We start from the raw sequence: 24,856 nt of genomic DNA on the forward strand, positions 1-24,856 counted from the left end.
CAAGAAGTATACCCTTGCTGACTGACTGGTAGATGGCAGAACTGGCACTCAAACCAGGGCAAGCAACTATCCATGGATGCTGAGGGGTGTCCAGGATGCAGTACTAAAACTGGGAAAGTTCCACACAAACCAGGAGAGTTGGTCAAACCCAGGTCTACCAATTCTCTGTCCAGTCAGTGCTCCTTCCTCTCTCCTACCCTTGGGATTCCAGGACTATCTCACATGAAGTCAAAGACCTCAGGCTTTACATCAGTGCCTGATACAAGAGAGACATACAACACATACGTGTGGAGTGAATGAATGAATAAAACAAGTGGGTGCCTTCAGTAAAAGCTGAACAGAGTATCCTTTTATTAGGTCCTTGGTTTGAACCATGTGGCCTGGTTGCTCAGCAACATCATGCCATGGGTCCAACCAGGCATCTTGGATTCTAAGTTGTGAGCTGTACTGAAGTCCCCAGGAAGTTGGCTGTTGGTGCCTTATGTTCCCTCCACTGAGGGTTGCTGGGTCTCAGCTGTAAACCAAAGGGCCACATTGAAAGAGCCCAGATGGGTTCACAAGGCAGGGTGGGGAAAACTCAAACAGAGAATCTAGAAAAGTGGCTCAGATGCATTAAAAATTATTTTTCTCCTTGGGAATTTTGTTCCTTCTCATTAGAATGTGGTGACAAATCCTGCAGTCCTGCACATAGGGGTGGAAACAGGAGGGATGCAAAGGTAGGTCAGGATGACCTCCTCTCACATCGGCCTCAGAGAGGCACCGCGAGAGCAGAGGAAGCCAATGCACATGCCATATAAAGGTGGAGCAAATCTGGGGGACTTCAATGGGGAATGAGAGTAGGTGGAAGGTCAAACAGACCGCTCAGGTAATCAGGCTCTGACCCAGGAGGCAAGGGAGAGAACCCTTCTGCTGGGACACAAAAAGACATGTTCAATGTGTCAGTCTCTGCAGCAAGAGAAGGATGGGTGTTAGAACCCAAACAACCTGTGTTTGAACCCCCAAACTCTGGAGCTAATTAAGAAAAATAACTCTGTGAATTAGCTCTGCCAATTAACAAAGGTGTGACCTTGGGCAGATCATTTAACCCCTCTAGGCCTCAATTTCCTCATCTGTAGATTGGGATTGCTGTGAGAATTGGAGATTATGGATCTAAAGCACTTGGCATACAATAGGCCTTGCTAAGTGACTGTTGTCATTATTATCATTACATTACAGGTTTATATCCAAGGGAAAGTTTCTTGCGCTAAGGATGGTAGGTGGTTCTGTCCCTGGATAATGAACGATGAGTAATCTGTCCATGCTTTATGAGCTGGCTTTGGCAACCTCACAGCAAGATGGGAGTAATGAAGCGGGTGGTTTGGGACGCTCTCGGCATAGACTGACTAAAAGCTGCCCCACCCTCCAGTACGAATCCCTGACCTTCATTTAGATTTAATAGACTTGAGTTTAAGAAGATAGCTATTATACTTTAAATACATACTGACTGGCCAGAAATGCAAAGTTCACTGTGAATTAGGAACGAGAGAGGCCACCTCGGTTACATCTCTGGTCTATCTCAAGCACAGCTTTGAATAATTAATTTGCCATTTTGACGATGACCAGCCTATTAAGCCAAGAATCCTGCATTTATTAAATGCGAACTTAGTGGCAGACAAACAAAACCTGAGTCAATAGTTGCTTCGCCAGTTACTAAAAGCTCCTCTCCCCGAGGATTTGTGTGGGAGGCAGACCACATGGTCTGGGCAGAGGGACCGAGGAGGGACAGGCAGTGGGGAAGGTGATGGAATAGACAGGAGGCTATTGAAAGCCAGACCCTGCTCAGGTGGGAGGTATTACTCTGAGAGTCTGAGGTCAGTGCCAAAGAAACCACTTGGGTTCCCCACCAGTGCTGTACCACCCCTGTAGCAGCTAGCCAGAACATATGCTTTTTGTTTGGGCTTTCTGGAACTTATTTATTGCCCAAAGATGGGACTCAGAGGCAGGAAACATCATAGAAAGTGGAGGGTATCCTAGCGTGAGGACCTCTCACCCCAAGAATAATGGAGAATTGAAGAACACAGCCCTATGTTATAGGTGGCTATGTAGTGCAGATGTGAACAGTATGGGTTTCGAAGAGGAAACAATTCGGAAGCTACTGATTGCACACAAACTCCAAACGGTTTAGGTATTAAGGAAATTAATTCTCACCCAGCAGGAAATTCAGAACTATATAGTTTTCCCAGCTGGGATTAGACTCAGCTGTATATAACAGGAAACACAAGTAACAGTGGCTTACATAAAACAGAAGCTTATATTTCTCCCACAGAAAAGAAGCCCAGATATAAACAGTCAAAAGCTGGTATGGCAGCTCCACAGTCAGCAGGGACCCACACTTTCTGTGCTGCCATCTTTAGCACATGGCTTCCATCCTCAAGTTAGCTTCATGATTACATAATGGCTACTACACTCTAGCCATCATGTCCACATCCCAGGAAGTAGGAAGATAAAGAGGGGCAGGGCAAAGGGCCACCTAACAGTTTATCAGCTACTTGTGTTGATAAGGGAGTCTGGAAAATGTGGCTTTATATCTGGGTACATTGCTACATCCATCAATATAGATTTTCTGTGACTAAGGAAGACTAGCAGAATGGACCCTAGGAAGGCAAGTAGCAGTATCTGGAGGTGTCTATGATGGGTTATTTAGTGACTCCCCCCACCATCAGGGACCCAGATTCTCTCCATCTTGGCTCTGCCATCTTGAGTACTGGCCTAGTCCTGAGGTTGGTGGCAAGTGGCTCTGCAGCACTTCTGAATGTCTCATCCAGATGTGATAATTTCCGGAGGAAGAAGAAGGAAACTATTCCGATAGCTCTCCTCTGGAAGTAAGAAAACTTCTCTCAAAATCCCATCAGCACAATTGCAATGGTCAGAACTAGGTCAAGGGGAAAAAGCAGCTTCTCCCCTGGAGGTGAGGGTGAGGTCCTATCCCTGAATCACATGGCTTCATGGGGGAGGAGGGGATAGCTCGCCAAATTAAGCTCTGTGAGGAAGGTAGACAGTGTTGCGGAGCTGGTGGGCCTGTGGATGCTGGGTCCAAAGACCGTATCCTAGCTCTGGAGCTTGGGTTGTGGACCAAATACCTCCAAGCTGGGCTTTCCTCTCCTGTCAGACAGTGATAACCACGACTACCTTGTAGGGTATTGTGAGGCTCAAATGGGATCATGTATGTTGAGTACGTGTGCATGTGATTTTATAGTTCTGTCTGTATGAGCAGCTCCAGGCTCGCTCGTGCCACACAAGGAATGCCATAGGTCTTTATTTCTCAGACAGATTGGATCCTGCTTAAGCTCCCATACACCAGATTGTAAGGAATCCCAGCCACCACACTCTTGAGCCTTCCCAGCCCTAAGGTGAGACAGTCCAAAAAGAAGGTTCACCAAACTGTCACTTTCAAGCAGGAAGAAGTCCTGAATCACTCAGTCTCCTGTTTCCATTTCTGCTACTGCTTCTCACCACGTTAAACAATTAAAAGTAAAAATAGGGGCTTCCCTGGAGGCGCAGTGGTTGAGAGTCCGCCTGCTGATGCAGGGGACACCGGTTCGTGCCCCGGTCCGGGAAGATCCCACGTGCCGCGGAGCGGCTGGGCCCGTGAGCCATGGCCGCTGAGCCTGCGCGTCCGGAGCCTGTGCTCCACAACGGGAGAGGCCACAGCAGTGAGAGGCCCGCGTACCGCAAAAAAAATAATAAAAAATAAAGTAAAAATACTCACTGTAACAGTGATGGAGCATGCCCTCCTTGCCATACACTCCAAGTGCTCTACATAAACTTGTTCAGTGCCGCTAGAGCTGTTCTGGGTCCGTGGCCCTCCACATGCTGCCTGGTAACGCTGCTCCACGCCGCCATGGGTGCCATTCACCGCTTCCTGCTCATGCCAACATAGCCTTTGGAAGTGGGCATCTCCTCGGCTGACCCACTCCCATAGAGCCAAGCAAAGCCCAGGAAGCCCCTTGTCTAGCACCCTAGACCCTAAGTTCTCCGTGACCAGTTTTCTCAGGCACCCTCATAATCATTTTCCTCTACCACCCCTACCCATAGCTCTAGAGGCACTGCTCTTGACTGGACCCAAACATCCACACTCACTGCCCTGCTTCTCAGTGGAAAATGTCCTGCTTCGCAATGTGGAAAACCCACCACCCTCCTCTGGCTATTTTCCTCTTTTAACTCCATCCACCACTCACCACACACTGACAAACACAGGCCATTCCTGCTCCATTGTCCCAAACTAGAACTTGATGGCCCCCTAACATCACTTCCATCCCTCCCCCATTGTGCCATGGCCATGGGGGGAGGAGGGGAAGGTGGATTGACACCACCACCCTTACAACTGTGATTGACTCAGGTAACTTAAGCCAATCAGCATTCTCTAGCCTAAGGGACTCAGTAAAGACCCAATTTGAGTCCGTGAGACTAGAGAGATTTTTCAAGGAACTTCTAGGGGAAAACGAGCTCTTTCTATCTCCTATATAATGTGAGGGTAAAGCCTGGAACTGTTGCATCCATTTTGCCACCAAGAGGAAGCCAGGCTGATGTTGTACAAACAGCAGAACGGAAAGGTTGAAAGACGAGACCAGGTGCTTGATGACACTGGTGAGCCCCCAAATCAAACCAGCCAGAAGACCTCCTAATTACTTGGCTTTAAATCCATCTCCTTTATTGTCTAAGCCGTTGGTGGCGGGGGGTGGGGGTGGGAATGGGTCCTCATAGTTAGAACATAAAAGACCTAACTGACCCCATGAGGCATCCAGAAATGGTCCAGATCTTAGAAAGGCCTTAACCCTCCCTAGTTTGGGGAAGAATAGCTGAGGTCAGGGGAAGAGTATGAGGAATCACCACCTAACCTCAGGACCTAAGTAGGCTTTGAAAGAAGTTCGGCCTAAACCTGAAAGCAAAGAGCTTCTGTGAGGGAACTCATTCATTTGTCCATCTATCCACCCATCCACCCATGCCCTGAGAATTAGGATTCTAGCCCCTTTAGGTCCCTCCATAGCTCAGCACCAATATTCTAGGCTCCATCTTCATCCAAACAGTACCACCTTGCAAGCTTTTAGCCAGGTAACACCCCTGTGTTCTCCAGAGAAACAGAACCAATAAGAGATTGATAGATAAATATAATTATACATATATATGTTATAAAATTTATATATATATATATAAAATTACTCTGTAGGAATTAGCTCATACAGTTATGCAGGCCAAGAAGTCCCATGATCTGCCATCTGCAAACCGGAGAACCAGGAAAGCCAGTGGTAATAATTCAGTCTGACTCCAAAGGCCTGAGAATCAGGGGGGTCAATGGTGTAAGTCCTCATCTGAGTCCAAAGGTCCAAAAACCAGGAGCACCAATGTCCCAGGGCCGAGAAGAAGGATGCCCCAGCTCAAGCAAGCAAGTTCGCCCACCTGCATTGGTGAGGGTGATCTTCTTTACTCAGCCTACCGATTCAAATGCTAATCTCTTCCAGAAACAGCCTCACAGACACACCCAGAAATAATGTTTCACCAGCCATCTGGGGCGCGCCTTAGCCCAATCGGGTTGACACAAAAAATTAACCATCACATCCCGGCTTCTGGCTTCTCAAGTCCCTCTCCCTTCCTTTCCATCTCCACAGCTACCATCTAAGCTCAGACAGTTCCCATCTTAACTCCTGGCCCATTTGGAGCAGCTCCTTAATGGTAACCTATCTAATCTGCCTTTTCATAATCTGATGCCATGAAGCATGAATCATTCACTCTAAAGCATTCCCTTGATCATTCTAGTCTGTTCACAAAATATGTGCTGAGTATCACGAAGTTAAACACACCAGAAATACACAGAATTTTTTTAAAAGAAAAAGAAGAAAGTCCTTTCTCTCCAAATTTCCTTTCCCCAAGGTAACCCATTGCTAACAGTTAGCTGTGTCCTCCTGGATTCTTTCCTAGTTATACATATATTTTATACTTTTTTCAAGAAAGCATGCTATAGCTTTATCAAAGTAACTGCCCTACAAGAGACGGAAGGCCCTGAAATCACATAAAAATCCATCCCTACATGGTTCCTTAGGGCCACATTCACTCAAAATAATGGAAATTTAAATTCAACTGCTGGCTGGGGGAGTATTCTGAAGCCCACACTCCCATTCTTGTCGCTGTTGCATTTCTGTTGCTTCATTCTCTACTAGTTTAATTAGTGAATGGTATCGTCTAAAGCAATACCATTTTTATTCCAGTTACGGCCAGAGGCCATTGTGAATTCACAATATTTTTCATTCCAATAAAACGATCAAGCCTAATGGTCCTGTTCCAGGAACTTCAGAGGTTAGAACACCCAGCGTCTGAAGCTGAAGAGAGGAGGAAAGCTTTCCCTGGGCATCTTAGAAAGGGCACTCCTCGGAGGGTTCTCACAGTTGGGTATGCAGTCCTGGCAGGTCTTGGGGCCTTGGTCTCCCAAACATGCCCAAAAGAGCAAACTCAAAGCCCTGCCTTAAAATTATGTCGTTACAGTGCTGGCTTCGGGAGTATTATTATATCATAATTCTCAATTTGTTGTAGTTAAGACTGAGACTGCTCAACAGTTCTGTGACTGGTCCTAGAGTAGCCAGTGATGGGTGACAGCTGCCAGGTCTTGGGCCCTTCTGAGCTGGCTTTCCATCATGGAGGAGGCATTAGGACCAGGTGACCTGGAGACACACTGGCCAGGTGTGCGTCTGGCTCCACCATCTAAGAGCTGTGCCAACTGAGCAACACACTCAAACTCTCTGAACCGTGGTTTCCTCGTCTGTGAAGGGGGCTATAAAAACCCACCTGAAAGGGTTGGTGAGGATATGTGGCTTACTAGCAAGACTCGGTAAATGGTATGCGTTATCAGTCAATCCCCGTCTGTTAGAGATGAGGCTTCTGTCTTCAAATAAGTAGTTTCTGATGATCTCCCCCAGCCACACCCTCAGAAAAGAAAAAAAAAAATCACAAGGAAGGGGAGAGTGGCCAGAGGAGATTTATTGACACTGGGAAGGATGCTTATGGGGCTGCCAGGAGGGGAGAGAGCCAAGCCTGCCTCCGTGGGGCTGATGTTGCCAGAAGGACACAGAGCATCACCCCCAGACCCTCCGGGACTGGCCACACACCCTGCTTCTCACTTTTTCCTCAACCTCTTGGGGCCCACGGCTGGGCTCCTCTTTCCTGGGAAACACAGATGGTCAGCACAGAAAATACAGTCTGGATTTGAGCTTGCCTTATACAGGACTGGCTAAATCATTATGCCCCAGGGCAATGAAGTACTACCTCTCTCTCTCTCTCTCTCTCTCTCTCTCTCTCTCTCTCTCTCTCTCTCTCACACACACACACACACACATACACACAAACACCCACAAGGAGTAGACCCTGCATACGTTCTGTGTACTTTGTATTCCCTGCCTCCCAAACACCATAACATAACAGCTAGTGTTAAAAAAATCAGAAATGCCCTATTACTTTTCTTTACCCTGATAAAGGTCTCAAACTCCCTTCCTAAGCTAGACAGCGCTAGACGAATTTATGGAAATTTTGGATCTGCTAACGGTTGGAGTCAAAAAGATAAGTATTGTTTTTGTTGTGTGGGTGTGTTTGCCATCATAATCAACATTCACTCAGACCCAAAGCCGATGTGTCACTCTGTGATGTATCTCTGGTACGTGATGCTGCTTGGTCTTGCTTTGTATTGGCTCCTTATAAAAGATGCACAAAATACATTCTGTTGAGATCTTACAGTATAGCTCTACTTATTTGATGAATTGTTAGAGGTTTCTCAATATTGTTTTAAAAGTAACACAAGATTATAATTTTTCAAAAATTAAACAGCAGAGACGATTGAGGTAGGTACCTATAGAATTATGGTCCAGCACAGAACCGCTCCCTTATATACTCCCTGCCCTGTCATGTGGCAAAGGCCCAGTGAGCCAATGGTGGAAACAGCTGTCTCCAAACGGACCAATCAGATTTCCTCTCCCTGGAATGTAAACACTCGAATGAGAGGTGACTGGAGCTGAGACATTGTTTACGTGCACCTTTGAGAGAAGGCCCTCCTGCTTACCTACCTGGTGTTTCTGAGTTCTGGTGCTTTCCAGTGCCCAGTTTTCAGGTCCTCCATTGATGCTGGGAACTACTCCGGCATCCTTCTATCACATCCCATTTCTGTTTCTTGACTTGGCCAGTCCATTTCTGTCGCCACCTCAACTGGTTCAAGTGTAGTGAGTACAGATTTTACAATCACACAAAGACAGGGGTACCAAAACCTCACATTCTTTATTACTCTATGTCTGATCTTAAGTTTTAACTTAAGCCTCCACACACACCCATTCATATGTACACAGCATACTTTCCCCAAATGCTCTAGGGAGGATAAAGTAAAAATATATACGTTAAAAAGTAAAAGTGCCTCCCACCCACAGATCTTTTCTTAAGGAGAATGCTGTTAATCACTTACTGTGTCCTCCCAGACATGTTTCTATGTAGCTGAATGTGTGGTTTTTAGTCCTTATTGAGTGCCTACTATATGCCAGAAACTGTACTGGAACTTCTCACTTGCTATATTTATTTAATCCCATACTCTCATTTAATTCTTACAATGTTCCTGTGAGGCAAGCATTAATATCCCTTCTTACGAAAGAGAAAAATCAAAGTAGGAAGGCTTCTATGCAGTCTAGCTACCCTCTCTGAGCCTAAACAGCCATGCAGATCTATCACCATCCCCAACTAAATGACCCTCTCAGTGAGGTAAGGCCACAAGGTCAAGCACCCTACTCTGGCCTCTTGGCTTGGTTTTGCCCTGTGTGAGCGAGGGTACCATGCATAGGAGCAGAGAAGCAAGAGAAAACTTTCTATTTCTCACCATTTCCTCTTTGCCATCTCAGAGTTTTTTTATGATCATTTCCCGCCCCCCGCCCCGCAAATAATCCAATGATCGGTGATTACCCGCCTCTTTCTCTCTCTGACTCCTACTGATTAAATCCTGTTTATTAACAGAACCAGGCAAGCAAAGAAAATGATTTCAAAATAATCTCTCTCTTTTTTCCCCAACCTTCTGGTTTTTCTTTTCCTCCTTCTTTCTGTCATAGCAGCTAATAAGAGAAATAGAAAGCACCATTAAAGGGGAGAGGGGCTTTTAAATTTTCCAACTTTTGTGGAATTGCCCCTGGGTTCCTTTTTCTGCCCTCCTGACCGGAGTTTTAATGGTCATTGTAACATACATTCAACATGGACATGTAACCATGTGGAAAACCGGAGGTAGTGACAGAGTCTGCAGATGTGGATTAAACTCAGCAAACAGGGGATGAATGCCACGGAAGAGCTCTTACGTGGAAGTCAGGTAAAGTGCTTTCAAGTTCCAGGTCTGCCAGGAACTAGCTGTGCATCTTGGGCTCATCACACACCCTCTGAAACTCAGTTTTTTCCTTCATAAAATAGGAACAGTCCCTAACACCTGCCCTACTACCCTTCCCTAGCAGGTTGTTGTAAAAATCCGACCAGACTGGCACGGCAAAGAACTCAGCAAGACTGCAAAGAGCTATAGAAATATATCACCATCATTATTCCTCAGCCCTTCTCCTGCTATTCCTCAGGCCCACATTGTCCCTAAAATGCAGCCATTCTTTAAACTCAAGCAGGCAAGAAATGGCCTCTGAGGGTTTTTTCCTTCCTTTTCTCATCGGGTGAAGTGAAAAGGAACCAGGGATCGAGTCTCGGTGCCTGCTGCGTAACAAACACGCCCAGTCCCAGAGAGGCAGTTCTCTGATTCCCTGTGGCAATCTCGGAGTCGGTTCTCAGGAGAGGTGAAACCAGAGGAGAAATTATAGCAGGTGATGAGTGCTCTTCCACTGTCAACCTTAACTCAGACTCTTCTGGTCCTGAGACCAAGAGAGTGCTGTCCCCAGGACTACCAGGTCAGCCAGCCCAGCCTACTTCTTACCCAATCCCTCTCATCCCCCCTCCCACATAAGATATTTACCACGGGGAGCTTTCTGGGCTATGACAGGTCTCCCAGGAGATGCGCTGGGCTCAGTCACACAGCAGAGATGAGGAGAGATGTAAGTACCTGTTTCCAACATGCCTGGTGTAAGACAATGTGCCAGTACAAAGGAAGAGACGAGTCCCTTGTAAGAGGCCCCTTGGTTAACTGGCCAGGGTGTTTCCCAGCCCCAGAGGTCACATGGCACTGTAGTTAACATAACTTCTGTCTTCGGACTGACCAGAGTTGGAATTCCTCTTCTGTTACTTAGCAGAAGTCTCCCAGGCCAATGAGAAGTCTTACTTCTCATGGTGCTCTGGTTTTCCCATCAATGAAATGGAGGAGTAACACCCCCAGGGGCGGGGGAGGGGGGTTGGAGGAAGGTCTGCTAGACGGAGTGTGTGAAAAGCTCTCACACGCTGCACTGCATGTAGAAAGTACAGAATCATTCAGTGTTGTCCACCAGAATTCTGTTCCCGACTTTATCACAAGAAAAACCTTGACAGTCTGTGGGCCGAGGGAAGAAGCTGGGATCCTGCAGAGGCCTGAACCAAAGCAGCGCTGTGTTGTATGAAGGAAGACAGAAACTTTGCCTGCTCCTCCACAGAGGGGAGAGGGAAAGGAGGGAAAGGAGAGGTAGATGGACGAAGGCCTTGTGCAATTACGTGACCCACACACACCCCGGGAGCCCCCCCAGATCTTCAGTAAAGTCACTAAACTCAGATCTTTGGCCCAAGTGGATTCCGGGACAGGGCAGGAGGGTGCTGTGGATAAGGCATTGAACTTCACATCCATGCGTGTTGAAGTCAAAGCAACAAGCATGGAAGCAGGAGGTGGACACAGAGAGACATGCTTGAGGAACAAAGGCCCAGGGACTCTCAGAAACGGAGGGGAAGTTTCTGGACCCTCCCAGGCCATGGAATAGGAATTTGGGTCAAGATTAACCGGATCTCAAAAGAGCAGGGAAAGTTCAGCTAACAGCGGGGTTATACCATTGTCATCATCATCACCACCATCATCATCATGTATTATCGACTGTCTGCCTGTGGGGTGCCGAAGACTGGTTTTAGGCAATGGAACCCGGAGTCCAGGAAGCTAGCACATTCTTAACGAGGGCTGCATTACTGAAGAACTTCTACCTGGTTTTTCACCCACCTCACTGTTGAAATACGAAGCTACCTCTCCATTCACTATTCCCCACCAGCGAGTGTCCCTAAGTTACCCCTTGTTTGTGCATATTCCTCCAGCCCCTCTTCAGTCCAACAGTGATGACTCTTCCCAGGCCTGGAAGTGCCTCTGTCTCCCATTTAGGCTGCTCCCTATTCTGACAACACCCATCCATGCTATACTGAGCCCCCAGTTATAAATTACTTACCTGCTGGCCACCATTTTAATGTAAATGGATTTTAAAAAGCAGCAAAGGACTCTATTTTCACTTGGAGTTAAAGCATCATCTTTCTTTCGACTTTGAGCCTGGTCTAGAAGAGATGGCAGAAGAATGGCTCCAAGGCTAACATAGCTAATGATTATGATGGAGATCCTAGGAGCTGCCGATATTTCACTTGCAGCCACCTCTAGTCTGGTTTCACTGCCTGCAATACTTATTTTTTCACAGCCACTTCCATTAACACCCACCGCCTATGATGAAACCATTATGAAAATATCTCTGCTCTCGGCAGCCTCGATTGGTCTTGACACATTATCACACTAAGAGCTCAGCCACGTGGCACTAAGTCCCATTTATAATAACCCTTGGCAGGAGCCACCAAAATAAAACCTGGTACTTATGGGCCACCTTTCATCTATGGAAATCAGAAAGCTTTACAAGCTTAATTAAGCTTCTGCATCTATCTGACTGATGAGATGCACAGAGTCTGGAGAAGCTGAGGAAGCGCAGCATTTCTAATTACGCAGCAGATAAGGCTCTGGGCTGCAATGAACAAAGAAATCAACGAAGCCAGCGGGAGTCACTTTCTTCAGTGGCCAATGTTTGTCCAGTGAATTTCTCCAGGGTGGTTCAAAAATGATAGGTGAGTGATAAAGGGGCCTGGAGAGTCTGCCATCTGGTGCTTCTCAATCTAGGGAGGGGGCCTGAGATTTGTTTCTTTTGTCAAAAGAGGATTAAGCTAATCCAGCACACTCAAATGCTTTTAAGGATGAGGAAATTGAGCTCCTGAAAGATGTAGCAATGAGCTCACGTGCTGCTCTCTCTGCTTGTCCCAATGTTCTTCCTCCCCAAACCCTGACCTGCAAAGCCCCAGTTACCCTTCAAGACCAGCTTCACATCTGCCTCCCTGGTAAAGCCTTCCTGCTCCCTCCTCTGGGCTCTTGTGTGGTTTCCATTTCCATAATAGCTAGAGCAAGCGATAACATTTATTGAGCACTTACTAAGTGCTTAATGTGCATTTCATCCACACAATAATATTACGAGGCAGGTGCAGTTATCACCATCCATCTATCGGATGAGTTAACAGGTTAAGTGACTTTCCCAAGACAGCACAGCTGGTAAGTGCAAGACTCAGCTTGGCTGCCAAGCACATGTACCAAAAGATGACAACACACCGCCTTCCCAGCAGCACAGGTGTGATGGAAGAGTTCTGTTTATATGTTTGCCCTCTTTCTGGTTTGCAAGTTCCCATGTGAGAGGTATATCATTTAGGAATCTTTTGGCTGCCAAGAATAAAAACCCCAACTCGGAGTGCGTTAAACCACCAGGGAACTCCAGAGGCAGGGTGGCTCCAGAGCGGATTAATTCAGGAGTTTGGTGACATCACCAAGGACCCAGGTTCCTTCCCTCTTTCGGCTCTGCCACCCTCAACGTGTCCACTTAGCTCTCCTTGCAGTTATATGATGACGGCCCCAATTCCAGGCCTCAAATCTAGACATGAGCCATGGAGAAAAGTGCCATATTTTTCTGTGTCTTTTTGTAACAGCACAGACATCTTTTCCAGAAACCTCCCTGTGGACTTCCCTACAGGTGTCACCAGCCAGAATGGTGTCCTATGCCTGTGCCTAAACCCAACACTGGCAAGGAAGTTGAAGGCACTGTGACTGATTTAGCCCAATGAGAATTCAGCCTCCCCTCCAGCACCAGGCACAGGGAGAAGGATGGAGACCTGCCAAGAAGAAGGAAGGGAAAGGGAAGGGTGAAGAAAAGACAACCAATGTTTCCTGATGCAGGTGTGAAGGACAAGAGAAAATCTGACGCCATCACTTTCGCCCAATTCTTTGGCCTTTGGCACGTGAACGATAAATGTCAGTTGAACTAAGTTATAGTAGAGAAAGAAGTTCATGTCCCCAAATGCCCAGTCCAGAATTTTTACCATCATACCCTGTAACTAGGGTATGATGATATATGACTGAGAGATTGTGTCAGCAACTGCTCTAAAATTTACTAAATTAATTCACCAGTGTTCCAACCTTTAGATTCTGGTCTCCAACACCAGTGGCTACAGGAACATTTTCCAAAAGCAGGTCAAAAAGAGAGCTACATGGAGTAAAGAGAATCATATAACTATTAGTCTCACCATAAATTAAGGGTGAGACTTTCTTTCCAGAAACAGTGTGTTCTTAAAACCAGGACTCATTCAGGTAGACAGGTTGATTGCAAAGACTGTATGTTTCCAGACCTCCTTCTAGCTATCCAGCAAGATTTACCTAGAGCCAGGTGTATATATTACCTGCCCCTGACAGCCAGGTGTGTAAAGATGAGACAGCTACACAATTCTTGGGAGATCCAGATCATGGTCAAATAGAGACATGCCAAGAAAAGGAAAAAGATCCCCGAGCGGAAAAATAATGTACCCTAGGCAGAGACAGAGTAGAGAAGAAGGAAACACAAATAATGAAACTGCAGCCCAGAGAGACTCGAAAGCTACCTGAAGTCACACAGCTAGTAACAGCTAAAGCAGGAGTCATACCCAGTTTCAAGGAATATTGTACTCCTCTCCCTGACATGGTCTTTCCCACTCTTCCCTTTTGTAGAAGCATCTAGAGGGTGAATTTGGGGGCCTCTATCTTTGGGAGGGGCTTGTAACTCAGAAGACCCAGGAAAGGTTAGGATTGAATGAGGCAGAGTAGTGAGAGGAAAGCAGCTGCCCAAGGCTAGCTGGAGGCTCTGGGATTTCAACAAGAGCTGCACTGGGAACCCTGCTACGGTCCAGCTGGGAAGGAAGGGAGCAAAATTTTCAGGGAAGATGCTCATCTGGGGCATAAGGAGGGTGCACTGGTCAGGGTCACCACCTGTATCATGTCTCTCAAGACCGGAGTGAGGCTTGGTGGAGGACAGCAACAGGAAACAGGCAACAAAGCCTGTTTGTTTGTCTGGGCAACAAAGCAGAGAAACAGGAAGGAGAGGGAATGATAAAAACTAGGAGTTTGGGATGAACAGATACACTATGTATAAAATATGTATAAAATAGATAAACAACCAGGACCTACTGTATAGCACAGGGAACTCTAGTCAGTATCTTGTAATAAGCTATAATGGAAAAGAATCTGAAAAAGAAGATATCTACATGTATAACTGAATCACTTTGCTCTACACTTGAAACTAACACATTGTAAATTAACTATACTTCAATTTTTTAAAAAAGCTATAAAAATAGTGGACTCTTGGATAGTCTTTCAAGAGTTTTAAATACAGGAACTAATTTAATCACCACAATAAGCTGTAAGGTTTTTCACTATTAATTACTGTTAATCATCAGATATTATATTATTGTAATTAGTATCAATAATACCAACAACACTATTATTACTGTGTTTTATAGATGCGGACACAGGCACAGAGAGGTCAAGTAACTTACTCAAAGTCACACACTTGGTGAGTTTTAAATCTGGACAATCTGGCTTGACGGTTCACACTCTTAACCGTTTCACTTGATAGCAACCACAGAGAACATTTCAAAGCAAAATTTAATCTGAGTTGAATCTACTTTGATTTAAGTCAAGAATTTTGATATCTGACATCTTCCTAGCAGTTTACAATTTGCAAAGAGTTTGGCCTCCATCACTCTGGAATCTTAGCCCGGCCATTTACTTGCTGTGTGACTTCAGGCCGGTGACTGGCTAAGCTTCGGTTTTCCCATCTGTACAGTGGGGACAAGACTGCTGGTCGGGAGGGTGAAAGGAGAACACACGTGCAGGGCTCAGTCCCGTGCCAAGCCTATAATAAGCGCTCAGTAAGCGTTTGCTACTAATGTGGTGGTGGTTATTATCAACGTCTCACAGGAACTTCACAACAATCCTGTGGACGGAGGTAGGATTTATTATCCTTGTTTCTCAGATGTGGAAACTGGAACTCATAGAAGGGAAATAACTAGCCAGAAAGGAAAACAGCCAGCAAGAGGAAATACCAGACTTAGAAAATCTCCCAACTCCCAGCCTGCTGTCCTGCACCCAACCCTCAACTCCTCAAATCCACCTCCTCTCTCTTCCCCAGGAGGCACTGTTCTAGGAAGCAGATCATCCTTCAAACAGGTCTGTGGGTGAGTGTGAAGCAATTGGAAGCTGAGGCTCAGGGAGAAGTTCTGAGGACTGTGGAGAAAGTTCTCCAGGTGAAAATAGATTCCTCTGTAGGGAAAGATGCACAGCACCTCCCCTCATCCCCAAGCACTGCCAGAGGAGCCGGCCTGAGGTCACACATTGTGAAGAACTGTGCCCTGTGCCCTCCCAAGGAGCCCCAGGGGGATGGAAGTAGGTGGGGGGTGTCCTCAGGCCAGGAAGTAAAGAAGAATGGGAGTGTCTTCATCTAACGGGTAAACAGAGGAGTGTTTTTAAACACTGCCTAAAAATATCTCTTATATAATGCATTTGAACTGCATTCTACCTTGGGTTTGTTTTTTGTTTCTCTTTTATTTCTGCGGTTTTCTGTAATTCTGCATTGCAATGCATTTGTTCAAGTTCCTATTAGTGCATCCTGTTCTGGTACCCAGTGCATTCAGTCCTGTGGCTACAGGCTAAGAGCTACAATAGAGTCAGTCCATCTTCCGAGGTATAAGATCCTAGCTGACTGCTTTAAGGCTTTAGTTTCTTCGTCAGTGCTGGTAATGTGATTGGAAGATTCTGGGATTTGGGGTATCTGAGTTGAAGTCATCCCTCCCAGATTGAAAATCATGTGCTTCCTTCTCTTACATTATGTGGATCCGTCACCAATTTTTTTTCCTTTTATGTATGAAAGCACTTATATCTTTTAGTGGTAAGCAGTTTTTTAAAAAATACCTTGATACATGCTACTGCAGAGCTTTATCTTATTAGCATTCTAATGACTTATTGAGCAAACTGTTACTGAACACCCACTAAGTACCAGGCATTGTGCCAGGCAGCCATAAAACAACAGACAAGACGGACTCCTCACAAAGTTTACAGTGAACCATACCTTATAGTTACTTATAGTTTTTTTTAAAAGCTACGAAGACAGAGACACCAACTACTCTGGATTTCCCCATATCCCCCAGGACATGGCATGGGCCATGGTAGCCAAGTAATAGTCTCAGACTTTAACTTAAACAATTAACCGACCTGCTGAAAATGTATACTTCTTTCTAGTTAGATGATATTCTACTTAATGCCCACAAGGTGGAGATCTTGCTTACGGTTTACCCAAGCTGAAAGCAATGCATTCAAAAAAAAAAAAAAAAAATTCTCAGAAGTTAAACCAAAAGACCAAAAATTAAATTCAATTTATTGAGCACCTTTTTAGTGAAATATCCTACATTAGGTGGTAAGACAAATAGAAAGTTGTTAAGATATAGTCCCTGCCTTCTAGGGAAAGATGGGGGTAAGGAGCTTGCACAGAGCAGGAAGACGGTACCTTTTAATGAATTAAGGTAGTATAGTAATAGTAATTTCATCATCAGATAAGATCTATACAAAGGCATGAGGCAGCCACCATGGGGTGCAGAAGAGATTCAACAAAGACCCCACACTTCAGCCAATATGGAAACACTTGAGGGTACACTGGGTCAGCTCTGGAAGTCCCCAGATGTGGTCTCTAGATACCTTTGCTTAATCACAAACCTTAGGGTTTCTTAAAATGTTCATTCTTTGGAGAAAAAAATATAATCAGTGCCAGGTAATGAGCTGAGGCAGTTGAAAACCCCCAGTTGCATCTGATGGGGAGGTGGCATAAAGACAAAAGAAACACATGAAAGGAAACAAATTTCAAACTCCTGCTTTCTGAGGAGAATTCCACCTCCCAACCCCTTGTCTTGTGTCTCACCTGGGAAATCTTGGTTTAGATCTGGGACAGGGTCTCACGCCGAGAGGTAAGAGGGAGAGCCGATTCTTACCCAAGAGCCTTCCTGGTGGATTGAACCCAAAAGTGGCTGGAAGACAATGTGGTTTGCTGTTTACTTTTTCTTTTTTCTTTTTTTGCTCCTCCACCCCTCCCCCCAACCACTTCTTCCCTTAAACCATTAAACCAGTAAGTCAAATACAATATGGGTTTGTTCTTTTTTGGTTTTTCTTTTTTGGTTTTGGTTTTCATTGAATTGAAAATCACATTTGGGGCATAAAGTGACAGTGAGTTTTTAAAAAACGAGAATGCTGGCAACTTGATAAAAATAGTGAACTTTCTTGATAGAGGGAAAATCAAGTGGCATGCTGCCCAGAGACCCCAGTTTGAATTTTAGTTTCTCCACTTGCTACTTCTGGGATCTGGAGCAAGCCCCATCCCATCTCTGTGCCTCAGTTTCCTCATGGGCAAAATAGTATCGTTTCGTAGAGAAACGGTCTCTAAGGCCCCCTCCTCCGCACTAAGTCGGATCCTGAGTTGTAAGGCTCTCCTGGCAACCTGAACATCTCCCTAGAATGTGAGCTCCGTGAGCACGGGACCTCATCTGTGGATTTTAATGCTCTGTGACCAGAACCGAGGACAGTTTGTTGAATGGAACCTGCCTAGGGGTTCTTGCACAGTGAGGCTGAATTCCCGGTGAGTCCCTCGGGAAAGGCGGAGCGACCAACCTCAAAGCGCACAGCCCTCAGTGACCAGTGTGGTGAGCGTGCTCGGGAAAGGAGGTGTCGGTTCAAAGTTGTCTGCTACAGATGGTTCTTCTAACCCGGCTGGAGTCATCTCCTCAGTGGCTCGGAGAGCTCCCCAGGGGTTTACATAAGGCAGGGTGAATCACACCCACCGTCGGAAACGGAGAAGGCAAAGGAACCTGCCCCAATCCACCCCGGGCGGCGCCGGGAGTGTGCTGGGGGTTACTCTGAACTTTGCTGGAGGCCAGGAGCCGCCCAGGCAAAGGGACTCCACGACTACTCCAACCCCCGAGAGAGCGAGCGGTGCGTCTCACCCACCCAGCGCGAATCCAGCGCGAATCCAGCTCTCTGCCGCCCGCTCCGACGCCCCCGCGCGGGCGCCGCCTGCCTGGCTTCCGGCTCCCGGCCCCTAAGTCCCCGAATGAGTGTGGGACCGCTTCTCCCGCTTGGAAGGAGCCATCGCCGCTTTAAAGGGAAGAGGAGGGGAAGGGGGCGGGGAGCGGCGGCGGAGGAGGGGGAGGGGGAATCCTCCATCGCTCCCACGTGGTCCGGGCGCCTGTGAATTGCGCCCGCCGGAGGGTCTCACAGCGAAATACAAAAGCAGCTGGGAAGCGGCAGCGAGGCGAGTTCTCAGTGCCGGGCAGAGACCCGCAGCGCCCCGCGGCAGCGATGGAGCTGAGGCGCCCGGAGCCCCGGAGTCAACGAGCTGCCGAGCCCGCGTCGCCGCCGGGACCCGGGCTCCTGGGCTCGGCTTGAAGCGGCGGCGGCACCGGCGCGGCCGGGGGAGCATGGGCAGGAGGATGCGAGGCGCCTCCGCCACCGCGGGGCTCTGGCTGCTGGCGCTGGGCTCGCTGCTGGCGCTGTGGGGCGGGCTTCTGCCGCCGCGGACCGAGCTGCCCGCCTCCCGGCCGCCGGAAGATCGACTCCCGCGGCGCCCGGCCCGGAGCGGCGGCCGGGAGCCCGCGCCTCGCTTCCCTCTGCCCCCGCCCCTGGCGCGGGACGCTCGCGGCGGCTCCCTGAAAACTTTCCGAGCGCTGCTCACCTTGGCGGCGGGCGCAGATGGCCCGCCTGGGCAGCCCCCGGGTGAGCGCAGGCGACACGTGCCAACCGGACGGCCCTGGCCTGAGGAACGCGCCGCGGTGCACGGGGGCGTCTTCTGGAGCCGCGGCCTGGAGGAGCAGGTGCCCCGGGGCTTCTCGGAGGCCCAGGCGGCGTCTTGGCTGGAGGCGGCGCGCGGCGCCCGGGTGGTGGCCCTGGAGCGCGGGGGCTGCGGGCGCAGCTCCAACCGGCTGGCCCGCTTCGCCGACGGCACCCGCGCCTGCGTGCGCTATGGCATCAACCCCGAGCAGATACAGGGCGAGGCCCTATCCTACTACCTGGCGCGCTTGCTGGGCCTCCAGCACCACGTGCCGCCTCTGGCACTGGCCCGGGTGGAGGCTCGGGGCGCGCAGTGGGCTCAGGTGCAGGAGGAGCTTCGTGCCGCTCACTGGACCGAGGGCAGCGTGGTGAGCCTGACTCGCTGGCTGCCCAACCTCACGGACGTGGTGGTGCCCGCGCCCTGGCGCTCTGAGGACGGCCATCTCCGGCCCCTGCGCGCCACGGGGGGCGAGCTGGCCAACCGCAGCCGGGCGGAGCTGGTAGACCTGGTGCAATGGACCGACTTGATCCTCTTCGACTACCTGACGGCCAACTTTGACCGGCTTGTCAGCAACCTCTTCAGCCTGCAGTGGGACCCGCGGGTCATGCAGCGCGCCACGAGCAACCTGCACCGCGGCCCGGGCGGGGCGCTGGTCTTTCTGGACAACGAGGCGGGGTTGGTGCACGGCTACCGGGTGGCGGGCATGTGGGACAAGTATAACGAGCCGCTGCTGCAGTCAGTGTGCGTGTTCCGCGAGCGGACTGCGCGGCGTGTCCTGGAGCTGCACCGCGGCCAGGACGCGGCCGCCCGGCTGCTGCGCCTCTACCAGCACCACGAGCCTCGCTTCCCGGAGCTGGCCGCCCTCGCCGACCCCCACGCTCAGCTGCTGCAGCGCCGCCTCGACTTCCTCGCCAAGCACATTTTGCACTGTAAGGCTAAGTACGGCCGCCGACCGGGGACTTAGCATCCCCCGGAGGAGGAGGAGAGAGAGATAGAGACCCCCCTGGCTGGGGAATGGATGATGGGGGAAGGGCCGTCGCCTCAGACACCGCCTGGGACCAGCCGGCCAACGCCCAGCCGGAGACCCGAGCGCGAAGGCGGCTAAAAACTTCAGCTTTACCCACCTGCCCCTTTCTCTCAGTCCCAAGCTGTGTCCTTTCAAAGTTCTGGGAGGACGAACTCACCGAGGCGAGAAGTGTAACATTTCCTCCACCCAGCCTATAAAAGGATTCTTCCCTGTGCCAGTACGGAGTTTGCATCCAAAGAAACTGGCTGCTGCCGGAGTTTGGCCCCCGGGTGGCCGTCTCTGTGGGAGATACATCCTATTTCTTGGCCCCCTCATTCCCCTTCCGAAAAAGGAAAACTTCTATTTGAGCCATTGAGCTAATTCTGCAGTTTCCTACCAAACGCAGCGCTGGTGGCCCCGGAGCAGGGCTATGACATTGGCTGGTGGAGCCCCCTTCCTGTGTTCTCCCTTTGTTCCGGCTTGGTGATGGTGAGATCACTGTTAAGAGCTAGGGAACCGCTCCCGATAGGACAAAGAGAGCAGGACCTGCAGAATGGAGGGAGTCCTGCAGACGCTGACAATTTGTCTGACTTCTTCCTTACAGCTTGTCATTTCAGCCTGAAGGCTACAAATGCAGGACCGGCTGTATGCATTGATTCAAATAATGAATTTCTTCTTCCTCCCCCTTCCCAACCGTTCATAATTTTGTCAATGATGATGTTCACCAGAAGGGAAAAAAAAAAAAGTTTCATGCACTTTACTTTGTTTTTATTTTAATTTTTTATTAAGAAAAACTTTTTTTATTTTGACAAAATTTGCCTTCTATGTGTATATATGTGTATAAAGTGTGGTGTAAATATACTAAACAAACTTATATTTCAATAAAAGGGAGTTTAAAATTTAGAATTTAATTCCTGTGGTTTTAACTGTTTGAGGTATCTGATGCCCTGCCTGGTTTTAGAATAAGCTCTAAGGTTTCTCCGTTGTGGATGTGCTTTTAAAACAAAGGACGCATGTATATCCCAGCTGTGACCATGGAACTTATAGAATTGAACAAAGACAAGAGCAGAATCCCTGTCCTGCTCACTCAAATGAACCCTCGTGCTGGAAATTTCAGAGTTCAGCATAGAACATGCGGGATGGTGGAGAGAGACATGGACGGAAAGTATTCTATTTCCTGGCCAATAAAACTGTTATATAAAAGGATTTCACTGTAATTTAGTCCTATATTAATCATTTGGCAAATATGATAGAACCAGATGTATAGACTGAAATATGATAAAAGCCTCCCCCCTTTAAACTTAACCGCTGTGGTCACGTGTTGCACCTGATTTTCAGCATTGTAAGTACCATGCATCACAATGCGTACAGATAATAAGCTGAGCACAGACTGCATACAGGTAGAGAAAGTCATAAATTGATTCTTCTCTTTAATCTCCCAGCATAAATTCCATTGCCTCCAGGAGATCATAATCTCCAACATCTGGACTCATCCAGCTCTCTTAAGAGATCGTACTGTTCCCCGCCCCCCCCAAGTACTAATTGCATGGTCCCCTCAGAGCAGCCATTGTGAAACCAGGAATGTGTGTAGTACTTTGTATATGGCATTTGGACCCTTCTTGCTGACTTCAAACAGGAAATGTCTTTGTATTTTCTTAAGCTTCTTTTTGACCCATAGGGGAGAGGAGAGGCAGTCAGTTTGTGTCTTTTTTTTTTTTTTTTTATGACCCATTGGTGTTTTATCTTGGGATTTTATTTGATATGTGGGTCCAAATGATCTTGCCTGTTATCTTCTTTTTATTTAATGACCTTTAACTCAAAGCAACTTTTGGCTACTTTAATAGATTTTTATTTGACTTGCATTTGTAAACCTAGGGTTTTATAGACTCGTGATGGTATTAAATCTCTGTGGGTTTCCCTTCTCACTGTGCATTACAACACAGCATGTAATTTAACGATTTAATGCCATCCTTATGTTTCAGTGCCTCTGCTAAGCCAGCTCAAAAAAGAGTCCATAAAGTTTGAGGTGTAGGCCAAATATTTTCGTGATACAGGGTAGTGATAATGGCACATACATCTTTTTCAAGACATTGTTAATGTGAAACCTCTGATAGTTACCTCTTTCAAAAAGAGACATTTTCCATTTCTGATGATTGATAACTATATGAGATTTCCTGCCCAGATCAGCAGAGGCTCTCGAAGAAAAGGATAAATATTCGGCAATCTGCATGCTTACCCGACGTGTTCATGGAGGAAAACCATGGGCAGAGCTAAGTTAGAAGTTTCACAGATGCACAGGAAATATACCCTGACTCCCATATAACTTCTGCACTGGTAAATTCTGGGCCAGCTGCATTCTCCACATTCCTCCTAAACTTCAGTTTCAAGCCCAGACTTGACCACGGTTAACCCAGAGCAAGAAACGAAGCATAATTTAAATGGCTCTTCTCAGATTCTTTAGTGAGCCATATCTGCCTGTTCGAGAAATAAGTTTAATTACATGGTGGAGTTGTTAAGGGAACCAAGACTTAATTACAGAGAAGAGGTTTTACCTGTTGCCATTCCTTGTGGATAATCGGTAGTCTGTGACATGGAAAGATCAATTAATGTTTTGCCATGGTCAGTGAATGCTGCTAGGACCAAATCATTTTTCAGATGAAGAAAAAGAAAAGGAACTTTCAGGCTGCAGCATGGTGTAAAAGAGTAAGAGATTCTGCAGGCAGACTATATTCTGAATTCTGTCCCTCACCTGTTTACTTTCAGCAAGTCATTTAACTTAGTTCCCTCATTTATGAAATGGACATTCAATCAGAGTATTGTGGGATTTAAATGTTAACATATAAAACATAAGGACACACATAGGTACTTTAAAAAAAAAACCTCACTTCCTATTGCTCTTAAAAAAACAAAACAAAAGAACTCCTGCCTTTCTTACACCTCAGTAAATTTCTACTAATTTTCATCATCAAAGCCAAATCTAAAAATGTCCAAGATGAGGTCCAGTTTTTGAAATTAGTAATACACGAATTTTTAAGTGCTTGAGAACCCTATTCTAGCATATGATCCTATGCAAAGCACTGGATCATATGACCAGGGGCAGAGGCTTGATCTCTATGTGGGCTCGAGTGGGTGGTTTCAGGACCCAAGCAGACCCCCTGTACCACAGGCAGCTATACTACAAATATACGAGGGTGATTTTTTTTTAAAGTAGATGGATCATTGCAAATCCATCATCACTTCTGGAAAGCATCAAAAAGTGATGAATCTTTGCAATCCTCCTCCAATTTCCTTCTGCCATGAGAAAGTAGGCAGTTGACCTTTATTCCCTGGATTTGACTGTTGATTAATTCACTTTGTCAATGACATAGTTCTAAACTCTATTAAGAGTACTTGCCCTCCTGTCTTCGAATCAGGGAGAAAAACAAATTATTTTAACACCTCTCAACACTTCTCCACCTTCCGCCTACCACTGCAGCTAGGAGAGTCCTCTTACGGCCTAGAGGTTGGTAATGTGGATTAAATGAGTAACTATTTGTAGCATTCTCAGAACAGTGCCTGGCACAGGGTAAATGCAATATGGAGTGTTTGTTTATTTGTGGAATAGATCATTTTCTTCTCTTAAGTCAAAACCAGAGGCATTTTGGGTCCCAGGCAGGCTCCTCTTTCATAATCCTGCTGTATCTCTGCAATCATAGAACACCTTCTACATGCTTCTATTTTGGCTCAGGAAAACCAGCCAGAGTGCATGAGTCTGGCAGGAATAACCTAAAGCCCACAGTTGTCAGCTGGTTGTCTCCTTTCTGAGATTGCCCTCTGTGTGAGTTGTCACATGCAGCCCCCTCTTTTTCACAGGGAGGCTGTGATTCTGTTTCTCATATGGCTCATCAGCTCCAGGGAGCAGTAAGCTGTGGAATTGTGCACCTTCTGAGCTACCCAGTTGCCGTGAATCATCCAAGCCTGGGCACTGATCATTTGTCCCTCCACACATCTGCCCCCTCCCACAGAGCCACTGATCCCTGTGGTATAAGGTTGGCAGGAGTATTAAAGAAAGAGTGGGGACTGCGGTTGACCCAGAAGCACAGGAATTGCTCCAGAAAGAAATAGAATGTCAGCTGCCGAGGTGGATGGAAATCCCAGGGCAAGAGTTGACACCCACCTCCAAGCATACTTTAATCATTAGAGTCAAGTGGAAAGGATATTGCGAGTCAAGAGATTCAGGCTACTTCTGAGTCATGTGACTTGGGAAAGTCATTTCCCTCTCTGGCTCCAGGTGTCTTACCTGGAACAGGGGGTGTTTGATTAGACTGGTAAGTTTACTATTTTTGTCACCAGAACTCACAGTAAGACACACACTTTACATTGTGACCCAGCATGCGCGCACGCGTGCCCATGCACGCACGGGCGCGCACACACACATGCACGCACACACACACTACTCAACTGAAACAAGTTCCATAAAACAGTCTGTACAACACACTTTTATATTCAATTCAATTTTATTCTATTCCTCCTCTTCCTCTACTTCCAAATGCTAGTCGTGACCCTCTAAACTGATTTAATAACTCATCAGTGCGGCATAGTCTACACTATGCAAAATACTGGATCAGGTGATTGGTAAGCTCCTTTCCAGCTCTAAGATTCTAGGGAAATTCCATTTATAACCAGTTCACCACCTACTATAATTTTTTCCCCAAAGAGAATACAAGCAGATTTCAATTTTCTACACTCTTTAAAA

General features: G+C 47.3%; 1 protein-coding gene across 1 annotated transcript; it reads left to right on the forward strand.

Annotated features, from left to right (window-relative positions):
- Window positions 1–18,583: 18,583 nt before the first annotated feature.
- Window positions 18,584–21,032, forward strand: FJX1 (four-jointed box kinase 1). Its single transcript, XM_065882982.1, has one exon. The coding sequence runs from the start codon at window positions 18,766–18,768 to the stop codon at window positions 20,077–20,079; it is 1,314 nt and encodes a 437-aa protein (XP_065739054.1). The 5' UTR covers window positions 18,584–18,765; the 3' UTR covers window positions 20,080–21,032.
- Window positions 21,033–24,856: the final 3,824 nt, after the last annotated feature.

The sequence above is a fragment of the Phocoena phocoena genome, chromosome 8 (genome assembly GCF_963924675.1).
Source record: "Phocoena phocoena chromosome 8, mPhoPho1.1, whole genome shotgun sequence".
Lineage (NCBI taxonomy): Eukaryota > Metazoa > Chordata > Mammalia > Artiodactyla > Phocoenidae > Phocoena > Phocoena phocoena.